The 24,172-nt window shown below is 38.7% G+C and overlaps 1 protein-coding gene across 1 annotated transcript in view; it reads left to right on the plus strand.

Moving 5' to 3' along the window:
- Positions 1-24,172, plus strand: part of LOC127427733 (CLIP-associating protein 1-like) — a 90,212-nt gene that overhangs the window by 60,288 nt on the left and 5,752 nt on the right. Inside the window, exons 32-42 of the mRNA XM_051675522.1 lie at positions 511-606; positions 2,303-2,449; positions 6,476-6,582; positions 9,514-9,618; positions 10,973-11,120; positions 12,832-13,060; positions 13,143-13,199; positions 16,185-16,375; positions 16,928-17,056; positions 19,506-19,712; positions 19,821-19,937. Coding sequence (XP_051531482.1) covers positions 511-606; positions 2,303-2,449; positions 6,476-6,582; positions 9,514-9,618; positions 10,973-11,120; positions 12,832-13,060; positions 13,143-13,199; positions 16,185-16,375; positions 16,928-17,056; positions 19,506-19,712; positions 19,821-19,937 — 1,533 coding nt within the window. The remainder of the gene's footprint in view (positions 1-510; positions 607-2,302; positions 2,450-6,475; positions 6,583-9,513; positions 9,619-10,972; positions 11,121-12,831; positions 13,061-13,142; positions 13,200-16,184; positions 16,376-16,927; positions 17,057-19,505; positions 19,713-19,820; positions 19,938-24,172) is intronic.

Here is a 24,172-nt window from a genome sequence, read left to right on the forward strand (position 1 = left end):
GTGTTTGATTACGAGTTTTACTAATAGTTTTGAGAACTTGTTTAAACATCAAAATTCAATTTAGCATCTTTATGCCAAAGCGAGCTGGCTCTGATGTAACGTCAGAAGTTGTTTAAAAATATCTAACAAATAAAATTAATTGCAATCCATTCAAACGTAACATTTGTATATTAAACTTGCGTATAATAAATATTGGTAACACTTTATTTTAGTGTCTGTGTTACACATATTACATGTTACTATTATTAATAACAATAACAATATGTTAGTTCAAGCAGCTCCATAAAATAATTGCAAAGTTAGTTATTATCTATTTAAATATACAGTAACATGTACACTGTAAACTGAAGCGTGACCGAAATATTTATTTAAAACTATTTGTAAATAGTAACATCATTTGTCAGCTAAATATGTGATAATAGTAATGTTTTGTTCGCTATTTAGAGTTGTTAAAAGGTGCATGAACAGCCGTTCAGGAAGTGTTCTGATGTGTCTCGTACTTGCTGTTAGAGTCTCCACAGCTGGGTGAATGAGGAGGTGTCGGGCCGGAGCTCGACTGTGGCCTCCCTGCCAGGGGGAAGTGACGTGGAGGAGAGATGTAAGCAGGTAGTGACCCCCGAACCTTGACCTTTAACCTCTGACCTCTACGCATGGTCCCTCTGAGGTCATCTGCTTCACTGTCTTGGGCTTTTCTAACACTGCTGCTGTCCACAACAAGAAACACAGTGGGAATTTCTATTCGTCCTTCAAAGAATCGGAGTGGTTTTGCTTGGACGTTTGATCACATTCTCAACCAAACAGCATGTCAACTTTTGAGCGGCTGTTAACTGTCTTTCTTGATTTCTGTGCCACTAAAAGCTTCTGCAGTGCATCTCAAACAAACTTTATTTTGAAACTTTAATGTTTTATTAGCAGAGCAAATTCCTGTCTCGTTATACTGCGTCCTAACCTCACCTTTTATGATCGCAGCTGGTTATAACACAGGGTTATGTACAAAATTTTAAATAAAAACTACTTTTTTTAAATAAAAACCTATAAAGTGCAATTTTAACAATGACTTATAAACTTTTAAAGACAGACCTACTGTGATCTCTGAGGTAGTTAACTGATGGTGAATGCTTCTGTTGAAGACATCAGTACATGTTATTTCAACTTCATTTTTTAAAAATCCCGTTTAATAGCGTCATTCTTGGTAAAGAACTACACTACCCATGATCCTGAAGAGAAAGTGCTTCTTCGTTCTTCACTCAGTGCCAAAAAGAAGTTCTAAACAGCTGAGCAACGACATATTGTTTGCAAACATTCAGACACCATCCACGCTGCAGGGGGAGGCATTTAGGGGAGCATTTAAATATGAGGATGCTTAAGACTACACGTAAAACATCAGCTTATGTTACATTAAAATGTGTTATCAATGACTTCATAGTAGAATAATAGAGTAGAATTCACACGAGGTCAGTAAAAGAATCTGTTTTAACTACTCGATGATTTAAAGTAATAAATATGCACTAGATAATGTGTAATTTGTAATGTTTACCTTTTGTATTCGTAGCGCTATTGTCAGAAGTTTTCCTGAAAATTTGCGCAGGCGAACTGTTACGAACCAACGAAACGAACATAAAAACACCTTCTTTTTGGCCAGATTTGGTTTTAAATGACGTCACACCCGTTTATTCTTCAATTTCATAGGAAGTGTGCAGAGCCTAGATCCACCAATCAGAGAATCACGGCAAACAAAGTGCGCCAAAAGAGCTCTGCAGCTCCGTCCCCTCCCATGATGCACTGTGAATGACGCAATCAAGTCGCCCTCATATATTTGTGTATATCTGGATATTTTGCAATGAAATGTTTATATTTTTTGCTATACTTATAATCAACATTTTTAAATAAATAGTTTTATATTTTTCCATCTTTTTCATTTGATTACTTCATTCGCAATGTTTTATGGGACTGTAGTTCATTCCCTCATTAAAGACTACTCAGTCTTTGTCTTCTTCTTTTTAGCTTCAAATCAAAGTTTGTAATGTTGTGATTCACCTCGGAGCTGGTTGCTTTGATACATGGCTTATAACTCTTTTATGGAGGCTTTTAGGAAATCTCTATGAAAAAAATGAATGGAAAAAATACTTGTGGACTGCTGAAAAAGTGGGCAGGCACTTGTATTTGTCTTATGATAAAAATTACACTAGACTTCTATTATCTTTATAACGATTATATACGTCTTGTTTACTTTTCAGAATTTAAGGAAAAAGTCAATGTTTGTGTATTTCTCTCCTTTGTCATGGTGTTTGTCTTTTTTCAGGCTGCACAGATGGTTTTGATCGCCCTGTTTGAGCTGAACACACCAGAATTCACCATGTTGTTGGGCGCCCTTCCCAAAACCTTCCAAGATGGAGCTACAAAACTTCTACACAACCATCTAAAGAACAACAGTCACGTCTCTGCAGTGGTACAGACACTCATTAATGATCTTACTCTACGACACAGTTGACTGAGTTTCTGTTTCTTATGATCTTTTGTTTGGGTCAATAAGGCCCAGGAGAGTACAGCAGATATACAGCACACCTCCCTTTTGATTATAAACATGAACATTGCCATAGGCCTGTTTTACACATTAAACAGAAGCTTTTTAAAATTGCATTTCATCAGAAAACAGCATCACCTCAATGGTGCTACAAAGTTTTTTTTTTATGTATTTTTTTTTTTTATCCCCTTTTCTCCCAATTTGGAACGCCCAATTCCCACTACTTAGTAGGTCCTCGTGGTGGCGCGGTTACTCAACTCAATCCGGGTGGTGGAGGACAAGTCTCAGTTGCCTCTGCTTCTGAGACAGTCAATCACGTGACTCGTTGTGCATGACACCGCGGAGACTCACAGCATGTGGAGACTCATGCTACTCTCCACGATCCACACACAACTTACCACACGCCCCATTGAGAGCGAGAACCACTAATCACGACCACGAGGAGGTTACCCCATGTGACTCTACCCTCCCTAGCAACCGGGTCAATTTGGTTGCTTAGGAGACCTGGCTGGAGTCACTCAGCACACCCTGGATTCGAACTCGTGACTCAGCGTCAGTACTCGCTGAGCTACCCAGGCCTGCTACAGCTCTTTTACAGTAGATATACTATAAACCCTTCATTTTTTGTAAAAAAAAAAAAAAAAAAAAAAAAGATAATAATTGGAACACTTATACAACAAAACAGAATTGTGCTTTTTTATTATAATTTTTTTTATTTTTTATTCAATAAACGTCTGCCTGGCGGAAGAAATATGACCAAAAAAAAATCCCATAGCCATTCATTGAAATGGTCCTCACATATATCTGGATATCACAGAGATTTGGGCTAGTAAGCAACTATTTAGCAACCATTTAGAAATGCCCTTGCAAACCACCTACCAGCGCCCTAGTAACAACCCAAAACACCCTGACATTGCATAAATATAAAAAGTATCATAAAAATTGTCCTTTTTTTTTCATTGTTGTGGAGAATCCAAATGCATTTTGACCAAAACCAAAATTAAAGGAATATTCCGGGTTCAATACAAGTTAAGCTCAATCGACAGCATTTGTGTCATAATGTTGATGACCACAAATATTAATTTCGACTTGTTCCTCTTTTTCTTTAATAAAAGCACAAATGTGTGTTCCAGTGAGACACTTACAATGGAAGTCAATGGGGTCAATCTGTAAACATTAAAATACTGTTTCAAAATTATAGACACAAGACATAAACAATATCAGGGTTCCCACGCATCCTGGAAATCCTGGAAAACCTGGAATTTTGCAATGCAGTTTTCCAGTCATGGAGAATGAGAAAAATACCTAATGTCCTGGAAAATATTTTAGTGTAATAAAACTGTTTGATTGTGTCGCTGACAAGGTTTTTGTAACATTTTCATGTACTGATATAGTGCAAAATGTTTTCATTCCAACACTAAGGTTAACAACAAAAACATTTGAGTTGTAAACTTTAGATAACGACGACGGTCAGATGCAGATTTGAATTTTTTTGGATAATGAATTTACACCCAAGGTGGTAGCAGCGTGGTGAAGATGCAGTCTTTACACCTCGGTGTGTAGATTAAGAGTCTGCTTACACCGCCGTCACATGTAGGGCCCTACGATTTCTGCAATGTGGAAAACACGGATGGAATTGCTGAATTCAGTCATAAAAGTTGCATTAGCTATAAAATATGAAATGTCAATGAATATGACATATTTGGGACAAAAGTGAATTTTTGAATGCATGATTAAATTAAATAAAAAAAAATGAATCTTGATTCGTATGTCCAATGTGTGAAGCGGCCGCTCATACGCTGAAAACACCTCATCATGAGCATCACATGTGCTCTGGGTGTGTGTATGTGTATAGCAGATGACAGTGAGCAGAGCGCTCTGAAGCGTGCAGCACATACAGACTATGTGTTTATTGTAATGAAATCATAGCTTTTTGGGGTTTAATAATCACACTTGGTCATGTAGCCAACTGCTTATCCAGAGGTGCAAAACTACCGTCAAAAACGCACAGAAACACCAAAATAAAAGCTCGTTTTAAATGGACACATGAAATGGGGAAAAAAAAGATAATGTTTAATGTAAATAAATAATAATAATAAAAATGTATTAAGGCAATATCTCACATCAGTGATGTTCTGTTGTGCAGCACTTTATTTGATACAGATATCTTCAGTGTTTCGGATTATGCTGTGAGGATTTTGTAGAAAAGCAATTCATTTGTTAAAAATAATGCAATGTTTAAAAATGTTATTAATTAAAATAATTGTATTTTTATTTGATTAAAGTTTTATATTAATTTGATTAGACACCGTTTTGAGGATGAAATTTAATTAAACTGTCGAATATGGAATTTTGGAAAAACAGTCCTCTAATAACCACAATTTTAATGACCGCTTGTGTTTTTGTTTAAATATTACAACTGTGTGGCACAAAAAATGTCCTGGAAAATTGTGCTTTGAAAAGAGTGGGAACCCTGAATATGTGTGTAAACATGATTTTAGTGTGAGAAAATGTGTGGATCTGTCTAAAGTTATAGCCAATTTTACAACGGTGTTATGTCAACAAACCCTAAAACTCTAAAATGACTGTAAAAATGACATTTTAAACATCTTAAAAATGATAAGATTTAACAGAAGAATTAATGTAAGTACTTTTATAAAATTATAAGCTTTGCATTTCTGCCTTTAAACCCTCCAAAAATTGGCCCCATTGATTTCCATTGTAAGTGTCTCACCATGACCTTGATTTTTGCTTTTTTTAAAGAAAAGGAGGAACGAGTTGAAATGATTTTTTCTGGTAATCAACAAAATTATCCCAAAATATTCATTTAAGATTCGTTTTTACAGTTTTTAACTCAAACGGGTAAAAAATAACCTGAACGTAACAGGAGAAAAATAGAAATTAAATGTAATTATTATATATATATATATATATATATATATATATGTGTGTATGTGTGTGTGTGTGTATACGTAGACATACATATAACATTTCATTTCTATTTTTCTCATATATATATATACACACACAGTACTGTGCAAAAGTTTTAGGCACATAAGATGTTTCACAAAAGCATTTGTGTTAAGATGGTTATTTATATCTTCAGCTTTAATGTGTCAATAGGAAATATAAATGTTAGACTCCCAAACATTACTTTTGCAAATAGAATAGAATAGAAGAACAGGGAGCCCTGCAACAGATGTCATGGCCCCCACAGAGCCCCCACTGAACATCGTGTCAGTCTGAGATTACATAAAGAGACAGAAGCAATTGAGACAGATTAAATAGATAGAAGAACAGGGAGCCCTGCAACAGATGTCATGGTCCCCACAGAGCCCCCACTGAACATCAAGTCAGTCTGAGATTACATAAAGAGACAGAAGCAATTGAGACAGATTAAATAGATAGAAGAACAGGGAGCCCTGCAACAGATGTCATGGTCCCCACAGAGCCCCCACTGAACATCAAGTCAGTCTGAGATTACATAAAGAGACAGAAGCAATTGAGACAGATTAAATAGATAGAAGAACTGTGGTGAATTCTCCAAGAAGCTTGAAACATCATATCTGCCAATAACCAAGAAAAACTGTGTCCAGGTGTATCTTGGAGAATTGGGTCTGTTTTAAAGGAAAAGGTGGTCACACCGAATATTGATTTAGCTTTTTTATGTTTACTGGACTTGTATGATGTTAACTGATAAATGAAAACTATTTATGTCATTATTTTTGAAGACATCCTCACTATGCAACATTTTTCACAAGTGCCTAAAACTTTTGCACATTACTGTATATAATTTATTTATTTTTGCAAAGAGGTTTCATTTGTTTAACATTTCATAGTTTGGATGACTTTATTATTATTCAGTATTAAATAATAGTACAGAATGAGTAGATGTGTCCAGTATGAGTATGCAATACTTGCTAATATTTTTGTATTTTTCTTCAATCTCAGGCATCACCCAGCAGTACAGTCGGACGAATGCCGCCGAGACACCCTGTTTCCCGGACGAGCCCCCTGACGTCACCCACTAACTGTTCTCATGGAGGACTTTCACCCAGGTACAATATCTTACTGCAAACACAACATAAAAGCAGCTGTATTCTCACCTCAGAGTACACAAGATTACACATTAACATTTCATTCTGTTAATTTTTCTGACATAAATGCGCTCACACAGAATCTGCACCCGCAGAAATCCACAGATTTCAGGGGATTTGGAACGCCTGTCATTTGCATGTTTGTGTATTAGATACTTAAGCTAATTTGATGAAACTCTCAGCTACCCATAAGATTTTAGTACTCTCAAGTCCAGTTATCACAGTGTACCACATTTCCATCCATTACGCACAATTCCCCCCCAAAATTGATGCAGAAAATGCAACAAAAGAAGATCCTATTTGGGTCTGGATGTAAGCAGTGATTGGTGTGTGCCAAATGCATCAGCCAGTCACAGGCTCTCATTGTCTTTTCATCTCAGAGCACATTATACTGTAATACACTGAAGTTTAATAACTGAGCTGCTTTTATCAATGAACATCAAAGTTTGGCTTCTTTTCAGACAGTCTGAATGGCAAATAGATGATACAACTGTTTAATGTGTAGCCATTTCTGCACGAACTTAATAAAAACCTTTGCACTAGCTATGTCTCACGGCATGCAAGATTAATCCATGACTGAAATTCTCTTACTGCTCAAGGAGACATTTGAAACAAGAGTCTGTTTTGTGTCCTAAACAGGTGTGACGTGACAAGCTTGCAGTGAAAATGGTGCAGCCAATCAAAACATTTCATGTTTAATTTACAGCTATGCGGAACAGATTTTAGACCAATGAGATTTCACTTTGGGCGGAGCTACCCAGAGTGACGCGACATGAATAGGATCCAAGCGTGCAACAAAATGTCACTCTGCACCTGTTTGCTTGAATCTCACAGAAACACGTCCGGGTCTTTAATCACCCCAAAATCATAAGAAAGAAATAAGACATTTTAGGACCAATTTTGATGACTAACCAATTTTTTGCAAGTTCTTTGAGACAAAATATAAAGTAAATACTGTATATGTATGATTTTTTTTAATGTTTGTTATAATGCATCATGTACCATGATTTATTGCGATTAATCACAGAAAACTGTGCAGTTAATTAGTTTAAACATTTTTATCGATTTACAGCCCTACTATGTATTGTTGCATATTGGTGCATATTTGTAAAAATAATGTAATTACATTTTTCATTGTGTTCGTGTTCACTCACTTTTTGCTATTTATTTGTTATAACCCCCCCCCCCCAGTAAAAATTACCATAATATAACATGCAGAAATACTTCAAATTTAAGTCATATATATCTAATAAATGTATTTAATATAAATAAAACAATTTCGCAATATGCTAATGAGAATTTGGTGGAAAAGTTTGCTCAATTTTCATAAATATATGCTTCATTTTCTTAATTCAAAATTATAGCTTTCAATTTAATGTGTTAATTCCGTGTGATTAATTAATATTAACATTATAAAAAATACCGTGTTAAAAAATAAACAACTATTCATGTCTCTGGACCCGTAATATGGAATATTCTTATCATCAGAGCAATTTAATTTTGAAGTACCACAGGGGCCTGGGTAGCTCAACGAGTATTGACGCTGACTATCACCCCTGGAGTCGCGAGGTTGAATCCAGGGCGTGCTGAGTGACTCCAGCCAGGTCTCCTAAGCAACCAAATTGGCCCGGTTGCTAGGGAGGGTAGAGTTACTTGGGGTAACCTCCTCGTGGTCGTGATTAGTGGTTCTCGCTCTCAATGGGGCGCGTGGTAAGTTGTGCGTGGATCATGGAGAGTAGCATGAGTCTCCACATGCTGTGAGTCTCTGCGGTGTCATGCACAACGAGTCACGTGATAAGATGCGCGGATTGACGGCCTCAGAAGCGGAGGCAACTGAGACTTGTCTTCCGCCACCCGGATTGAGGCGAGTAACAGCACCACCATGAGGACCTACTAAGTAGTGGGAATTGGGCATTCCAAATTGGGGAGAAAAGGGGATAATAAATAAATAAATAAATAAAAGTTTTAAGTACCACCTATTTTCAGCAGGGGGCAGTAAGCGAAACTCCAGCTGTAAAGACAACGCGCACAAGCGACAGCACAAGATGTGAATGCGTTCTTGTGTTCAAACACAGCTGGACGGAGCACAATTCCGAATGCAGGAATCTTGAGACGTGTTTTTCTAAGTTTCAAACTACACAGCGACCTAAAACTCTGTTTATGACGCGACGCAACCAAACTGAAATGCTCAAAGCATTAATCTGACACATGTGTATATTAGAAATGCTCTTATAATAAATCTATCTTGGACACACTGATGAATTAAATTTATAATTAAGTAGACATTTACATTTAAAATAATTATTTACAATTTATAATTATTTAAATATTAAAATAAGTATTCTTAGTAATTTAATCATTATGCATTGAATTATTATAATTTGAGGGCCTTTCAAAGCATATATATATATATATATATATATATATATATATATATATATATATGCTTTGAAAGGCCCTCAAATTATAATAATTTGATTAATGCCAATTAATCAAGTTAATCGTGCATATATATATATATATATATATATATATATATATATATATAGATATAGATATATGCACGATTAACTTGATTAATTGGCATTTCATGTCATTTATTTGATTAAAACATTTTAACGGTTTTAAAATTCCATCTTTTGATTTTAGGGTGAAATATGACAGGGACATGTTCTTGACAGGTTTTGTAAGATTAGACCAGTTTAGTCATGGTGTAAATCAAAGCTCTCTGGGGTTTAGTTTGAGTACTAGCCTCTTTCACTCTGTTTCCTCTTTCTTTCTGTCTTCCTCCACTTTGTTTCTACACCTCTCTCTCTTTCTCTCTCTCTCTCTCTCTCTCTCTCTCTCTCTCTTTCTCTCTTTCTCTCTCTTTCTCTCTCTTTCTTGAGTCAGCCGTTTATGGGCGTGGAGCTCAAAGTTTTTCTCTCCCCTCACTCCCTCCCACCCCGGCCCTGCCACGCCCCCTCTTCGGGCTCTTCGGAGGGCATACTCGCCCAGGTAATGCACCTCGGCCAGGTGTTAAGGTCTTACATCGTCTCTACATGAGAGAAGGAACACCTTGTGCGATTGTTCATTTTTTTTAGTAGACAGACTTTATCAAATTCATTGCATGGCATATTATTAAAGAAATGTTCTGGGCTCAATACAAGTATAGTATCCATGACATGCTATCGATTAAAAAACATGTTTAGTACTAGAGTTCCTGGTGAAGAACTACACTACGGAACGAGAGGAAACGACCCACCAATCAGAGAGTTGCAGCAAACAAAGTGTGCAAAAAGAGCTCTGCAGCGACCACCCACTCCCATGATGCACTGCGAACTACACTCTCAAACTACTTGTATATTTCCATATCTGAATATTTAGCAACGAACTTTAAAAACATAGGTTAGATACTTATAATTAACAACTTTAAATCAATAGTTTTATATTTTCTATTACTTTTAATTCAATTACATCATTCGCAATGCTTCATGGAATTGTAGTTCATTCCCTCATTAAAATCGTTAAGGACACAGTCTTGTTTCTGTGTCTTTTTGTCCGATTTTCAAAAACTTTGTTGCTTCAAATCAAAGTTTGTAATGTTGTGATTCACCTCGGAGCTGGTTGATTTGTGTCATGGTGCACAACTTTTTATGAAGGATTTTATGAAATTCCTATGGAAAAATGTATGAGAAAACTACTTCTGGAACCAAGACAGCTGAAGAAGTGGGCAGGCACTGTTGCGCTCTGTAACATCTGTAAGACATAACCAGAAGTTCCTCCACCTAGAAAAGTAGTTCCTCTTTAAAAAATGTCAACAACTTTACTGTTCAAATAATAAATTGGTTTTAATTCTTGATGTGCTATTGCAAAAATGATTGATGTCTTGTTTACTTCTATTGAAAGCAATTTGTTCTTGAAAAAACTGACTTGAGGGACAGGTCAGTTGTTGACTGTGGTAAACAACATTGTACCACAAATGCTGCCGACATTGCCATTGAACCCAAAACATTCCTTAAAAGAACGTTTGAAAAATGTTCGCTAAAGTGCAAACTTTTAAAATCATGAACTGTATTTTTGCGATTAATTTTCTTGCATCAAATTTCACTCTCATAGCATCTGTCCCTGCGCAAGAATCTGTCTTGAATTTATTTTGTGACATTAGTCTTTCATCTCACAGATTACTTCTGACGCTTTGCTGTATTGGGGCTCGTTGCGAATGCAGATGTCTGTCAATCACGTAAAATGTGTCACTTTGACTTTGCAGCTGAGCAATCAAGCATTCATCACGTCTGTACATCATTGTGTCCTGTCCTGTGTTTTATGTTAAAAATGGAGGTCTCACCTCACTGTGTGTGTATGTGTGCAGTATGTTGGAGTACGACACAGAGAACATGAACTCTGAGGAGATCTTCAGCTCTTTGAGAGGCGTAACCGAAGCCATCCAAAGCTTCAGTTTCCGCAGTCAGGAGGACATTCTAGATCCGATCAAACATGACGGCAAGAGGGACGATACGGTGAGCCACAGTGTTTTTCGAACGCCTCATATGCTTAAAAAGAAAAAAGGACTTAAAATAGTCAACTATATTCAACAACACATGGCCATCAAAACCAGTCACAAGTGTTTTAGCAATCGTCTTAAAGTCTGGTCCACAGGGGGGCCTGGGTAGCTCAGCAAGTAAAGACACTGACTACCACACCTGGAGTTGCAAGTTCGAATCCAGGCCGTGCTGAGTGACTCCAGTCAGGCTTCCTAAGCAGCCAGTTGCTAGGGTGGGTAGAGTCAAGTTGGGATAACCTCCTCGTGGTCGCTATAATGTGGTTCTCACTCTCAGTGGGGCACATGATGAGTTGTGCGTGGATGCCGCAGAGAATAGCGTGAAGCCTCCACACACGCTAGGTCTCCGCAGTAACGCGCTCAACAAGTCACGTGATAAGATGCACGGATTGACAGTCTCAGACGCAGAGGCAGCTGAGATTCGAGGCGAGTCACTACGCCACCACGAGGACTTAGAGCACATTGGGAATTGGGCATGCCAAATTGGGGAGAAAAGAAAAAAAAGGTCTGGTCCACATTCTGACCAAGGACCGCCCACTTAGACAGGAAGAGATTGTTTGACTGACATGTAAAATGACCAGTCATGAAATAGTTGAAAGCACTATATCAGACCACCTTGTACATTGGGGGGGGAGACCCAGGTAGCCCAGTGGTAAAGACGCTGGCTACCACCCCTGGAGTTCCCTGGTTCAAATCCCAGGGCATGCTGAGTGACACCAGCCGGGTCTCCTAAGCAACCAAATTGGCCCGGTTGCTAGCGAGGGTAGAGTCACACAGGGTAACCTCCTCATGATCACTATAAGGTGGCTTGCTCTCAGTGGGGTGCGTGGTGAGTTGGGTGTGGTTACCACGGTGGGTGACATGAAGCCTCCACATACACTGTGCCTCCACGGTGGCGCACCCGGCGAGCCACGTGATAAAATGTGCAAGTAGATGTCTCAGATGCAGAGGCAGCATCTGTCCTCTGCCACCCGGACTGAGGTGAGTCACTTAAAAAAAAAAAAAAAAAAAAAGACCACCTTGGACAGAAAACAGAAGAAATTATCTGAAATGTGTGAACACTTTGTAATCAGAATTTCTCCATCCAAAAATAATGAATACTGATTATGTCACAGATATAGACCGATATAATGGTTTTACTAATTAATCGGTGCCAATAGTGTCAGGGATCTGAGAGTAGAACCCAAACGCAGGATAGCAATCATGGGATTTTATTAAGAAAATAAATAAACAAGAACAAAAATACTGTGGAGAAAACAACAGGCACAAATACAAGACCGACCAAAACGGCAGCAAATGACTTTACACAAAAAATCAATCTGGTGAAAACAAGAGGGTAGAAGGCACAATATACTGGGAGAAAAATCAGGAGGGGAAACAAGGACAGATGGAGAAAATGAACAGGGAAACGAGGGGTTGGGGCCTTGAAACAAGACAGGGAACAGAAACAAGCAGTGTAGCACATGGGACACACAACAGAAAGTCCAAAACAACATAATATAACAAGAGTGTCAGGATCCTGCCACTAAAGAGAAAACAAGACTAGACAGAGATAACAGGATCCTGACAGATAGTTGCTTTTTGGAAATATCGGTTATCGGCAAAAATCTATGCTGATAGTTGCTGATAAAAAATAAAAATGTATTACTTTTGTGTTCTCTCTCTGCCAGATGGGTGTAGCGTCATCGTCGTGTGCAGACCCTCGGCTATCTGCAGGTCTGATGGAGGGGGGCCGAACTGCACTGGACAACAAGACGTCATTATTAAACACACCATCCCCACGGACGTTCAGCGGACCGTGGTCACGGGAGTACAACCCGTACAACTACAGCGACTCCATCAGCACCCATGAGAAAGGAGCGCTCGCTGTGTTCGAAGACGTGGAGCAACGTGGAGACAGTAAATAAATTAACTGATCTATGACAGAATCACTTATGTCGTCCGTAAAAAAACATAACACCGTTTTTGCTGTTCCTTTCAGGTCATCAACAAGAGTGTGGGGAAAACAAAATCATACATCCTAAGAGTTCTTCTGCAGGTATGAGTGTATTTTGTTTATCTGCTGGCAGTAGTTATGTTCTGGAATTAAGTTACATTAAAAATCTTCATGGCAAAATGTATTTTGGCGATAATGTAAAAACACAGGTCTTCCATGACTCCGAGGTTGTTCGTTATTAAAAACAATTTAATTGGCAAATTCTCGGACAGTCCGCATGCACTGTGCCCGAGACACCTCTGGTCTTTGATAAAAGGCCAATGAAAATTGGCGAGTGGTATTTGTATGCCACTCCCCCGGACATACGGGTATAAAAGGAGCTGGTATGCAACCACTCATTCAGGTTTTATGCTGAGGAGCCGAGACGAGGTCCGGCCATTTCAGTGGGTAGTTCAGCATTGTGGCAGGAGGGACACAACGTCTCGTTCCCTCCATCAGGGAACGGAGGTTACACCAGTAACCATGACATTCCCTATCTGTCACTCACTCGACGTTGTGTCGATGTAGTGATACTATTGGTCCCTATACGAAACGCCACAATTGGCTGAACTGTGTTACGTGAACTGGCGGTGTGTGGTGGGCAGACTACTGTGTGCCTCATAGCCAGCACACCAGGTTGTCACGTAACCTCCCCCAACATAGTTATGAGTGTCGAACGGCCCTTTGGGAACTACCCAAAAAAGTCGACTACCCAAAAGATAGAGACAGGCTAACCCAGTCATGGCCTCTTTTCCCCTTTTTTTTAGGGTGTGGGATTATCCAACTGGGCCGCCAGGTCTAGTTGGGGGTCTCCCTCCCAAGGGGAAGACACCGCGGAGACCACACCTCACCCAAAGAGAGGGGGGGATATTTAAGTGGAAAAATGTGACACATGGTCTTTCTAACCATGTGGAGAGTCTTCAAGGTAGATCCTACCCAGCGGGGGAGGAGTTACTACAAACATGGAGACTGGGGCAGAGGGGCTCTGCTCAAGGAAGACGCAGTTTGCCAACAGGGAAATTAATGGGTGGAAGATATATATCGCATGGGGTTAGCCTTACAGGGAACCGCCACATGCGGAGCACCTACCCCAGAACAGGACTCTTAGCACGTGTACTGGGCCGGCATCGAGTCTCTCCGAAAACTCGACTGCCACAGGGCTCGGAGGAAGTCAACCAGGGACCAAAGTTTGTGAACACTACTGGGAATTAACGGCACACATCTTCAGCTCAAAAGGAGGTTGAAGGCGCTATGTGAGGGCCCAGGAGGCTGCTACACCCCTGGTAGAATGGGCTCGTAGCCCTACCAGGGGCGGCATGTCCTGGGCGTGATATGCCATAGTTATGGCATCAATGAGCCAGTGGGCGATCCTCTGCTTGGAGATGGCACTTCCTTTCCGCTGTGCACCAAAGCAGACAAAGAGCTGCTCAGAGATCCTGAAGCTCTGCGTGCGATCCAAATAGATGCGTAAAGCACGCACCGGGCTGTAAAACCCCTTCTTCATCTCGGCCGGAGGGACAGGTTCTATCGCGCCCTTCCGTAGGAAGGTAGTAGCGTTTTCGTCCTTCACCAAGGTGAAGAGGACACCGCTGAACCTGGGTGGACGCCTGGTGAACTGAATTGCGAAGCCGAGTCGGACGGTCCAGACCAGCCATCGCTACGGATTGGAAAGCGCAAGCCACGTGTCCAAGTTCCGAGCAAGGGGGCCAAAGGGACAACATCGTCAGACGTACCGGCAGGTGGGGCCTCGCGGCGGGGCGGAGCTCGAGGTTCCACACCATGTCGTGGCCGTGCTGAGTCTAAGGACATCGAAGCACTTACCTGGCTCCTTGTGACTACCTCCGGAACAGCCTGGGACGGGGGAGGAAGAGGCCTGTCCTCGTGACCCGTGGAGACTGTCACATCGGGGCGGGAGGCCGCCGCTGGAGCGCCAAACCTGCCAAATAGAGTGGTGGACGGTGGTCATGAAAAGATGGGGACCGGGCAGTAAAAAAGTGCCTCCCACGACCTTGTCAGCTCTTCATGAACTTCCGGGAAGAAAGGAACGGGTAGGCGGGGCGTGGCTTTGAGCGGCGCCACGAGCCCAGGAACGAGCCGGTGGACTCATCCGGAAGCCCGATCGGTGCAGACAAGCGTGTTGGGGAATGTGAGGTCCGCAGGGGGATACCCGGCAGAGGCGATCCCATTGGGGTCCCCAAATCGCCCCCAGTGCTAGCTGCGCTGGCCTCATACCCGTGGGTATAAGGACCGAGGCGGGGAGCCTCTGGGGTGGCTTGCTTTCTTACGAAGGCGAGCCGCGACCACATCGTTGCCATGGACATGTCCTCGCAATGAGAACATGACCATCCACGAACGCTGTCTCCGCGTGAGCAGTGCCCAGACATGAAAGACAGTGATTGTGACCGTCAGAAGGCGAGAGATAATGAGCGCAACCAGGAATAACACACAATCGGAAAGGCATCTTTAAAAAGACGCGTCTTTAAAAAGACATTACGTGTGTGCCGCTCTTTTAGAGAAATATACTCTTTTAGAGAAAGATACTCTTATTTCTGCCGAAGCGCCCAGGGGCATTCTCTGCAGTGCACCAGTGCAGAGGGGGGAGAAGCCACTGAAATGCACCATCAGATCCAGCAGAGGTGAATGAACAGTCGTGGGAATTCAGCTCAATGTGCATGACTGTTCGGCTCTGAAGAGAAAATCTGAATGAGTGGTTGCATACCAGCTCCTTTTATACCCGTATATCCGGGGGAGTGGCATGCAAATACCACTCGCCAATTTTCATCGGCCTTTTATCAAAGACCAGAGGTGTCTCAGGCTCCCAAGTGTGACCCCTAGTGTCACTACATCGACACAATTTCGAGTGAGTGACAGATAGGGAATGACCGATTACCTTTCGAGTCACTTTTCATTTTACATAAATAAATACTTTTCATGCCCTATTTATTTTTTTAGTATTTGTTCATAATACTTTTTGTTTATTGCAACGTTTCATGATTTTATATTTCATTTTTTATTTGATGTTTCTTGTTGCTGATTCTGATTGGTCAGGACCTGGGCAGCACCTGGAGATGGTTGGTGACCTGCTGAAGGAGCTGTCCAATCACAGCGACCATGTGGAGGAGAGGCGGGCCGCTCTGCTGGAGCTGTTGAAGGTTACCCGTGATGACAGTCTGGCCGTGTGGGAGGAGCATTTTAAAACAATGCTTCTGTTGCTATTGGAGACGCTGGGAGATAAAGATGTGAGATGCACTTTATTATACACATCTAAATACACACATTAATCATGCTAAACCAACTCAAATAATGTACATAATGTCTGAAGGGTCATTATTTGAGTTTTTGCATGCCAGCCTGTTATCGTGTCATCAGTGTCAGATTTACTCACTCCAAGATGGCATACAGTATACTGTAAAAAAAAGAAAATATATATACGTATATGATAATAACTGTGATTGGTTGTTTTACATGGCAAGCCATAATGATGTTTGGTTTGTGAGCGAATCGTTCTGTTGGGTCGTTTCTTTTCAATAAATTGGTCAAGAGTTTACAAATCAGTCTTAAATTTAGTTTCCAGTAATCACAAACAACTGAAAAAGTCATTAAAATTAATTGATCAAAAAGGGTGTGAACCCTGAAACAATTACAGACGCAAAAACGTGTCCTGTATGAACGCCCCCTTAGGGATTTGAATTGAATCACCAGTTTATAGTGTGCATTGAAAACCTCTAGTTGTCTTTCTCTACTGGTGTCATTTTGTTGTGTTGATTTTTTGTTTGCTGTGTTTTCTGCAGCACACTATTCGAGCGTTGGCTCTGCGTGTTCTGAAGGAGATCATGCGCAGTCAACCAGCGCGATTTAAAAACTACGCTGAACTCACCATCATGAAAACACTGGAGGCCCATAAAGACTGTCACAAAGAGGTGAGACGAAAACTGTTTCAGTGTTTACTTAAATCAGCCATTCTCTTCAAGTCGACATGAAACCAAAATTCACCCCATTTACTTTCTTAATGCACATTCCTGGTCTTATTGTGAACGATTCATTTGTGTGTTATTCTAAAGAAAATACTGTTTTTTGTAATAAGTTGCTCCACCTCTGAGACGGTTTTCCTTTTAGCTGACATCACCAAGCATTCTTGTTTTTCAACCACTTATAATACAGTATGGAGGATCAAAGCCGCCAAAATTAAAAAGAAAAAAATTATTACTTGATATATTTGCAGAGAAATGAAAAAAATGGAAAAAGTGCAAATAGAAATAAATAAATTTTCAGATCTGTTGTAAATGAGTATTTATACTTTTATTTCCATATCTGTGAATTATTATATTTACTTATTTACAAATTATTTATTTATACATAGGGTAAAAAGTGGTGCGTGTCTTTCTCAAGTCTCAAAACATTATCAGAGAAGAACCATACAGACAAAGAAATGTAAAAAATTAACGTGGAAGTAAATAAATATGGAAATAAATAAGTCTGGAAATAAATAAATATAATAATACATAAGGAAATAAAATAATATTTACTAATTTATGTCAGATTTGACTATTTATTTTTCTGTGTACACTTTAAAAAAATTTTTTTTAGCAGAAACATATATATGAGGGCGGTCAATCAATTAATAGTTTTAATCAAATGAATTTAATGATATGCTGATCAGTTAATTGGATTAACCGCAATTAATCAATTATAAATATTTGCTGAGAAAACCCCTAAAATAACAATAATTCAATATATAATGTTTAAATAATTATAAAAATAATATTTAATTTATTATAAATGTATTATATATTATAAAATAATCATTCAGATAATTAACATGCATTCCATTGTGGCAGACGAGTAAAGCATTGATAAGACAATATACACTGGCGGCCAAAAGTTTGGAATAATGTACAGATTTTGCTCTTATGGAAAGAAATTGGTACTTTTATTCACCAAAGTGGCATTCAGCTGATCACAAAGTATAGTCAGGACATTAATAACGTGAAAAGTTATTATTACAATTTGAAGAAAATGTTCAGAACTTCTTAAACTTCTTCAAAGAGTTCTCATTAAAAAATCCTCCACGTGCAGCAATGACAGCTTTGCAGATCCTTGTTATTCTAGCTGTCAGTTTGTCCAGATACTCAGGTGACATTTCACCCCACACTTCCTGTAGCACTTGCCATAGATGTGGCTGTCTTGTCGGGCACTTCTCACGCACCTTACAGTCTAGCTGATCCCACAAAAGCTCAATGGAGTTAAAATCCATAACACTCTTTTCCAATTATCTGTTGTCCAATGTCTGTGTGTCTTTGCCCACTCTAACCTTTTCTTTTTGTTTTTCTGTTTCAAAAGTGGCTTTTTCTTTACAATTCTTCCCATGAGGCCTGCACCACTGAGTCTTCTCTTTACTGTTGTACATGAAACTGGTGTTGAGCGGGTAGAATTCAATAAAGCTGTCAGCTGAGGACATGTGAGGCGTCTATTTCTCAAACTAGAGACTCTGATGTACTTATCCTCTTGTTTAGTTGTACATCTGGTCTTCCACATCTCTTTCTGTCCTTGTTAGAGTCAGTTGTCCTTTGTGTTTGAAGACTGTAGTGTACACCTTTGTATGAAATCTTCATTCATCTCAAAACAATGATTGACTGATGAATTTCTAGACTGATGAGTTTCTTTTTTGCCATTTTTGTCCTAATATTGACCTTAAGAGATGCCAGTCTATTGCATACTGTGGCAACTCAAAAACAAACACAAAGACAATGTTAAGCTTCATTTAATGAACCAAATAGCTTTCAGCTGTGTTTGATATAATGGCAAGTGATTTTCTAGTACCAAATTAGTAATTTATCATGATTACTCAAGGATAAGGTGTTGGAGTGATGGCTGCTGTCTAGATTTGATCAAAAATGATTTTTATCAAATAGTGATGGTGCTGTTTTTTACATCAGTAATGTCCTGACTATACTTTGTGATCAGTTAAATGCCACTTTGGTGAATTAAAGTACCAATTTCCTTCCGAAACAGCAAAATCTGTACATTATTCCAAACTTTTGGCCATCAGTGTATATATATCTAATATATGTGTGTGTGTGTGTGTGTGTGTGTGTGTGTGTGTGTGTGTGAATATAAATATATAAATTATTTATTTGTTTATTTTTAATTTAGGTCCTCCGTAATATAGAGACACTTTACATCATCAAATCAAAGCCTGATGGATACAGTCAAGTCCCTTCCTACATTCTTTCTCATTGAGTATTCTTTTTAGTTCAGAATTACATCACATTATGGAAGTAAAATTAGGTTTCTTGTTGACTTTATCAGCAGCAGAAGTTTGCATCTCAGAAGTTTGCGGCACCATTCATGAGTTTGTGTGCTCCACAGGTTGTGCGGGCCGCAGAAGAAACGGCATCGACACTCGCGAGCTCCATCCACTCTGAACAGTGCACTAAAGTTCTGTGTCCAATCATCCAGACGGCCGATTATCCCATCAACCTTGCCGCTATTAAAATGCAGACCAAAGTCATTGAGCGCATTTCCCAGGATTCCCTGCTTCAGCTCCTGCCCGACATTATACCAGGACTGCTACAGGTACACACGCAATCTGTCTGGAACACTGCACAAACACAGACAAGTGGAGCGATGCAAGCAGTGAAGCGTCCCAGTGCTGTTATACTAAATATGGTGTGTGTGTTTCAGGGTTATGATAACACAGAGAGCAGTGTACGGAAGGCCAGTGTGTTTTGTCTGGTAGCGATTTATTCTGTTATTGGTGAAGATCTGAAGCCACATCTACAGCAGCTGACCGGCAGTAAGGTAATATATACTATAACACATATAAACCAAAGGTTTGATTCACAATGGCTCTGTTCCAAAACCAAGTGACCTGCCTTGCTGTCTACTGTCTACATAGGCAGCTGCCTTCTAAGGCAACACCATAATTGAAATTAAACTTAATAAACAGACTCAGAAGTTGCTGATTTGTGTGACGAATCTGTGGAATTCTGCGGAATCGATCAGCTAACTAATTTTCATCAACTAACAACGCAATGCTAAAAGGCTCACCATTTAGGACTATTATTTGCACTGAGTTTGTAATAATGCATAATGGGATTGTCTTATTCATGAAGAATACATGCAATGCTGCCTTAGAGGCTGTTCACACCGAAAGCGTTTTTGCATCTTCGCTGTTTTTCAATTGTTTTTCTACGTTACTACGCACTAGTCAGACGTCTTTGTCCGCTGCACTGTGTCTCTTTTTTCAGCTTCCTGAGCAGGAACGCCACATTTTTTAGACACTGTGTCGAGTTAAAAAGAAGTTCAACTTTAAAAACGCATCTCGAGACACCTGTGTATCATTTTTGTGCTGCGTCTAGTTTTTTCACTACACGTCTGAGCAGCCCTGCAAAATTTGGCCAAAAGAAAATTTGTAATGTTCCTGTTATTCTTTTGGAAAAAACCTTTGCATCTGTGATGCCTAAAATTTAGGAATGCACGGATATGGAATTTCTAATTCACAGCTCATTGTGGCCGATGCCGATAACTGATCATTTAACTTTCATTTTAAACTGGAGCTGCTAGCTAATTAATTAATTAATACCACTCAAGTAGTAAGTGTAAACATGGCAATAATTTCCCCTTAGAAATATACAAATATGTTTTTGTTGCAATTTCACTCATTACTTCATCAAATATTACATAATATGGAAAACGGCATATCGTTATTTAACCCTCATATGGTATTCGGCAGGGTTGGGAGGGTTACTTTTTTAATGTAATCCTTTACAAATACTGATTACTTAGGTAAATGTAATCAGTAACTTAATACAGTTACCTCAATAAGAAAGTAATGTAATCAGATTACTTGTAGTTACTTTTTATTACATCAATATCGCATATGTGAATAAGGTCAAGAGAAAAGCAATGTGTTCTCGATGACTTTTAATCATACCTTCTGAATGCAAACAAACCGTATTTGAATAATGTTATGAGGGACATTATATATACGTATAAGAAAAAAACCCCATGAAAAACAGGGACAGTGCCCCTTATTAAGAAAACTGAATATGTTCAAATGTAGAACAACTCCGCATTTTTAAACAAATCAGGCGATCTGTTACAGAATGTATGCCATGTATTGCAGTTAGCATGTAGACTAATTGGCACTGACCATTCATTAACTTCTGACTGCAATAGTTAGATCACATGATATCTTATTCATCATCATTATTATTACTGCAATACCTCTGTCCTCTGCTTGCTCATGATCCACAGTCAATCATCACCAGCTAATGTTTATGTGTGATTCTATGTTTATGTTAAAGGAGGATTTTAATGACAGTGTATATATATATATATATATATATTATATTAAAACATCTTGTTTTAAGGAATAGATCATAATAGATTTAAATATTTTTAGTGTCTTGATTTACTTATTCCTACTTTCTATGAGTTTTAAAAATGTCACATTTGTCAGTATTTCTCCTTCACCCATACTTTTGAACTTCTAAACAATACATTTATAATAAGTATCAAAATCAGATGAATTATCCATTGCAGTTTCCCCTTAGAACTTAACATTTTCAATTCATTTGGTGTTCATGTGTGTACAATCTGGATTTTTTTCAACAAAGAAAAAAAAGAAATACTGTCCCAATTACTGTTGTCACTACAACATGAATGCATTTCAGAGAACAATTTTAGAGTTTCAGCTGAAGTTAAGATGGAAATGAGAAGTCACTCTAAAATTTTGACAGTAGGCGTCCCGTGTACCAGAATATGAACCGTTCGCCGGGGGGAGTGGTTGTTTCTCCGCTATACGTGCTTACTGCAATAAACATGGTATTTTGTGAATATTGAACGTCCAACTTCAAGCCATCTTTATTGCACGCAAAAATTATCGACAGACGGTCGGACGGCAAAATTATGGAATACTTATGACTAATTTTAGCTATACTTGCTAACATGATTTTCGTGTGGGTCTTACCTTTATATGCTTCTTTAAAGTTATATGTCGGGTCCTTGTAAAATCACTGCATCTTCACAACTGGAAGGTAAATTGCACTGAACTGTAATGCTGTTTCCCTTTCCTCCATTGAAGAGACAAGAATGTCGGAATTTCCACAAAAATGATAATAGTCCTCCAGTGGCCATTGCGATGAAACAGCACTTTTAATGGTTTGACCACGTTTGCCTTGAGAGCACAGTGTTGATGTGATACAGGTGTTATTTACACATGTGACAGTAAGAGGCAGCAGATTCACGTCAATCACGAGAGAGAACCAGAAGAGATCTCCAGCGCGCGTCTGATCATATCTGTACCACTATAAAGCAAGCAGCAGTCTTTATCATTTTATGCCAGGGGGATCTTTTATTTTTTTTAGAAATTAAAAATTGTAATCTGATAGTAATCACATTTTTTACCAAATGTAACTGTAATCTGAATATGTTGGGTTTTTATGTAACTGTAACAGATTACAGTTACACATTTTTTGTATCCTCATTACGTAATGCTGTTACAAGTATTCCGTTACTCCCCAAGCCTGGTATTCGGTCATTTTTGACCAAATAAATTTTCCTCATATAATAAAAATGATTTTATTTTTTACTATCGAAAGTTTGAAATTGCAGAATGTTTACTCTGATTCTTCTGTTTTATACTTTAATTGAACTTTCAGAATTTTGCAGTTCATTTCCAGAGGTGGGTAGAGTAGCCAAAAACTTTACTCAAGTAAAAGTACAAATATTTAAAAAAAATAATTACTCAAGTAGAAGTAAAAGTAATAATGTTACAAATTACTCGAGTAAGAATAAGAAAGTATCCAATAAAAAGAATACTCAAGTAGTGAGTAACTAGTTACTTTCACATACAACGTAATGGATGTTTACTCTCCTATATTCCAGTACATGATACACATTTAACATGCATCACAGAATGATTCATAATACTATTAATACTATTGTTAATAATGGAAATTGTCATCATTCACCACCATGTTGTTCCAAACCCATATGATTATTTCTTCTATGCATCAAATTAAAGGGATAGTTCACAAAAAAATTAAAATGCTCTCATTTACTCACCCTCATGCCATCCCAGATGTGTATGACTTTTTTTCTTCAGCAGAACACAAATGAAGATTTTTAGAAGAATATCTCAGCTCTGTTGGTCCATACAATGCAAGTTAATGTTGGCCAGAACATTGAAGCTCCAAAAAGCACATAAAGGCAGCATAAAAGTAATTCATACAACTCCAGTGATTTTCAGAGGCAATATGATAGATGTGGGTGAGAAGCAGATAAATATCTATATCTTTATAATATATAAAGTCCTTTTTTAATTCTCCTCCCTGTCCAGTAGGTGGCAATATGCACAAAGAATTGAATCACCAAAAACACAAGAAGAAGAATGTGAAAGTGCAGATTTATTAGTAAAAAAGGATTTAAATATTGATCTGTTTCTCACCCACACTTATATCTCTTCTGAAGACAGATTGAACCAGTGTCATTTGAATTCCTTTAATGCTGCCTTTATGTGCTTTCTGAGCTTCAAAGTTTTGGTACCCATTCACTTGCATTCTAGTATAAACTATCATAGCTGAGATATTCTTCTAAAAATCTTTGTGTTCAGCAGAAGAAAAAAAAACACATCTGGGATGGCATGAGGGCGAGTAAATTATGCGAAAATTGTAATTTTTGGAAAAATTATTCCTATAAGGAGATGTTAGACCAAATGCTAGCCTTAATCATCATTTACTTTCACTGCACGTTTTCTTCTCTCCGTATTTTGAAAGGGAATGGTGACTGAGACTGTCAGTCCCTAACATTCTGTCTAACATCTTTTGGGTTCCACAGAATGCAGAAGGTTTCACGGGGTTTGAAGAACATGAGGGTGGGGAAATGATGATATAATATTAATTAAACGCTGAACTATCACTTTAAGGATGCTTCTCAGATTTGGATGAATCTGTCAGTTAGAAGAGAAGTTTGGAAACCATTTGCTAGTAATTATTACGGTGAAAAACATGAACAGTGTCACACAGTCCCAA

Source organism: Myxocyprinus asiaticus, chromosome 37, assembly GCF_019703515.2.
Source record: "Myxocyprinus asiaticus isolate MX2 ecotype Aquarium Trade chromosome 37, UBuf_Myxa_2, whole genome shotgun sequence".
NCBI lineage: Eukaryota > Metazoa > Chordata > Actinopteri > Cypriniformes > Catostomidae > Myxocyprinus > Myxocyprinus asiaticus.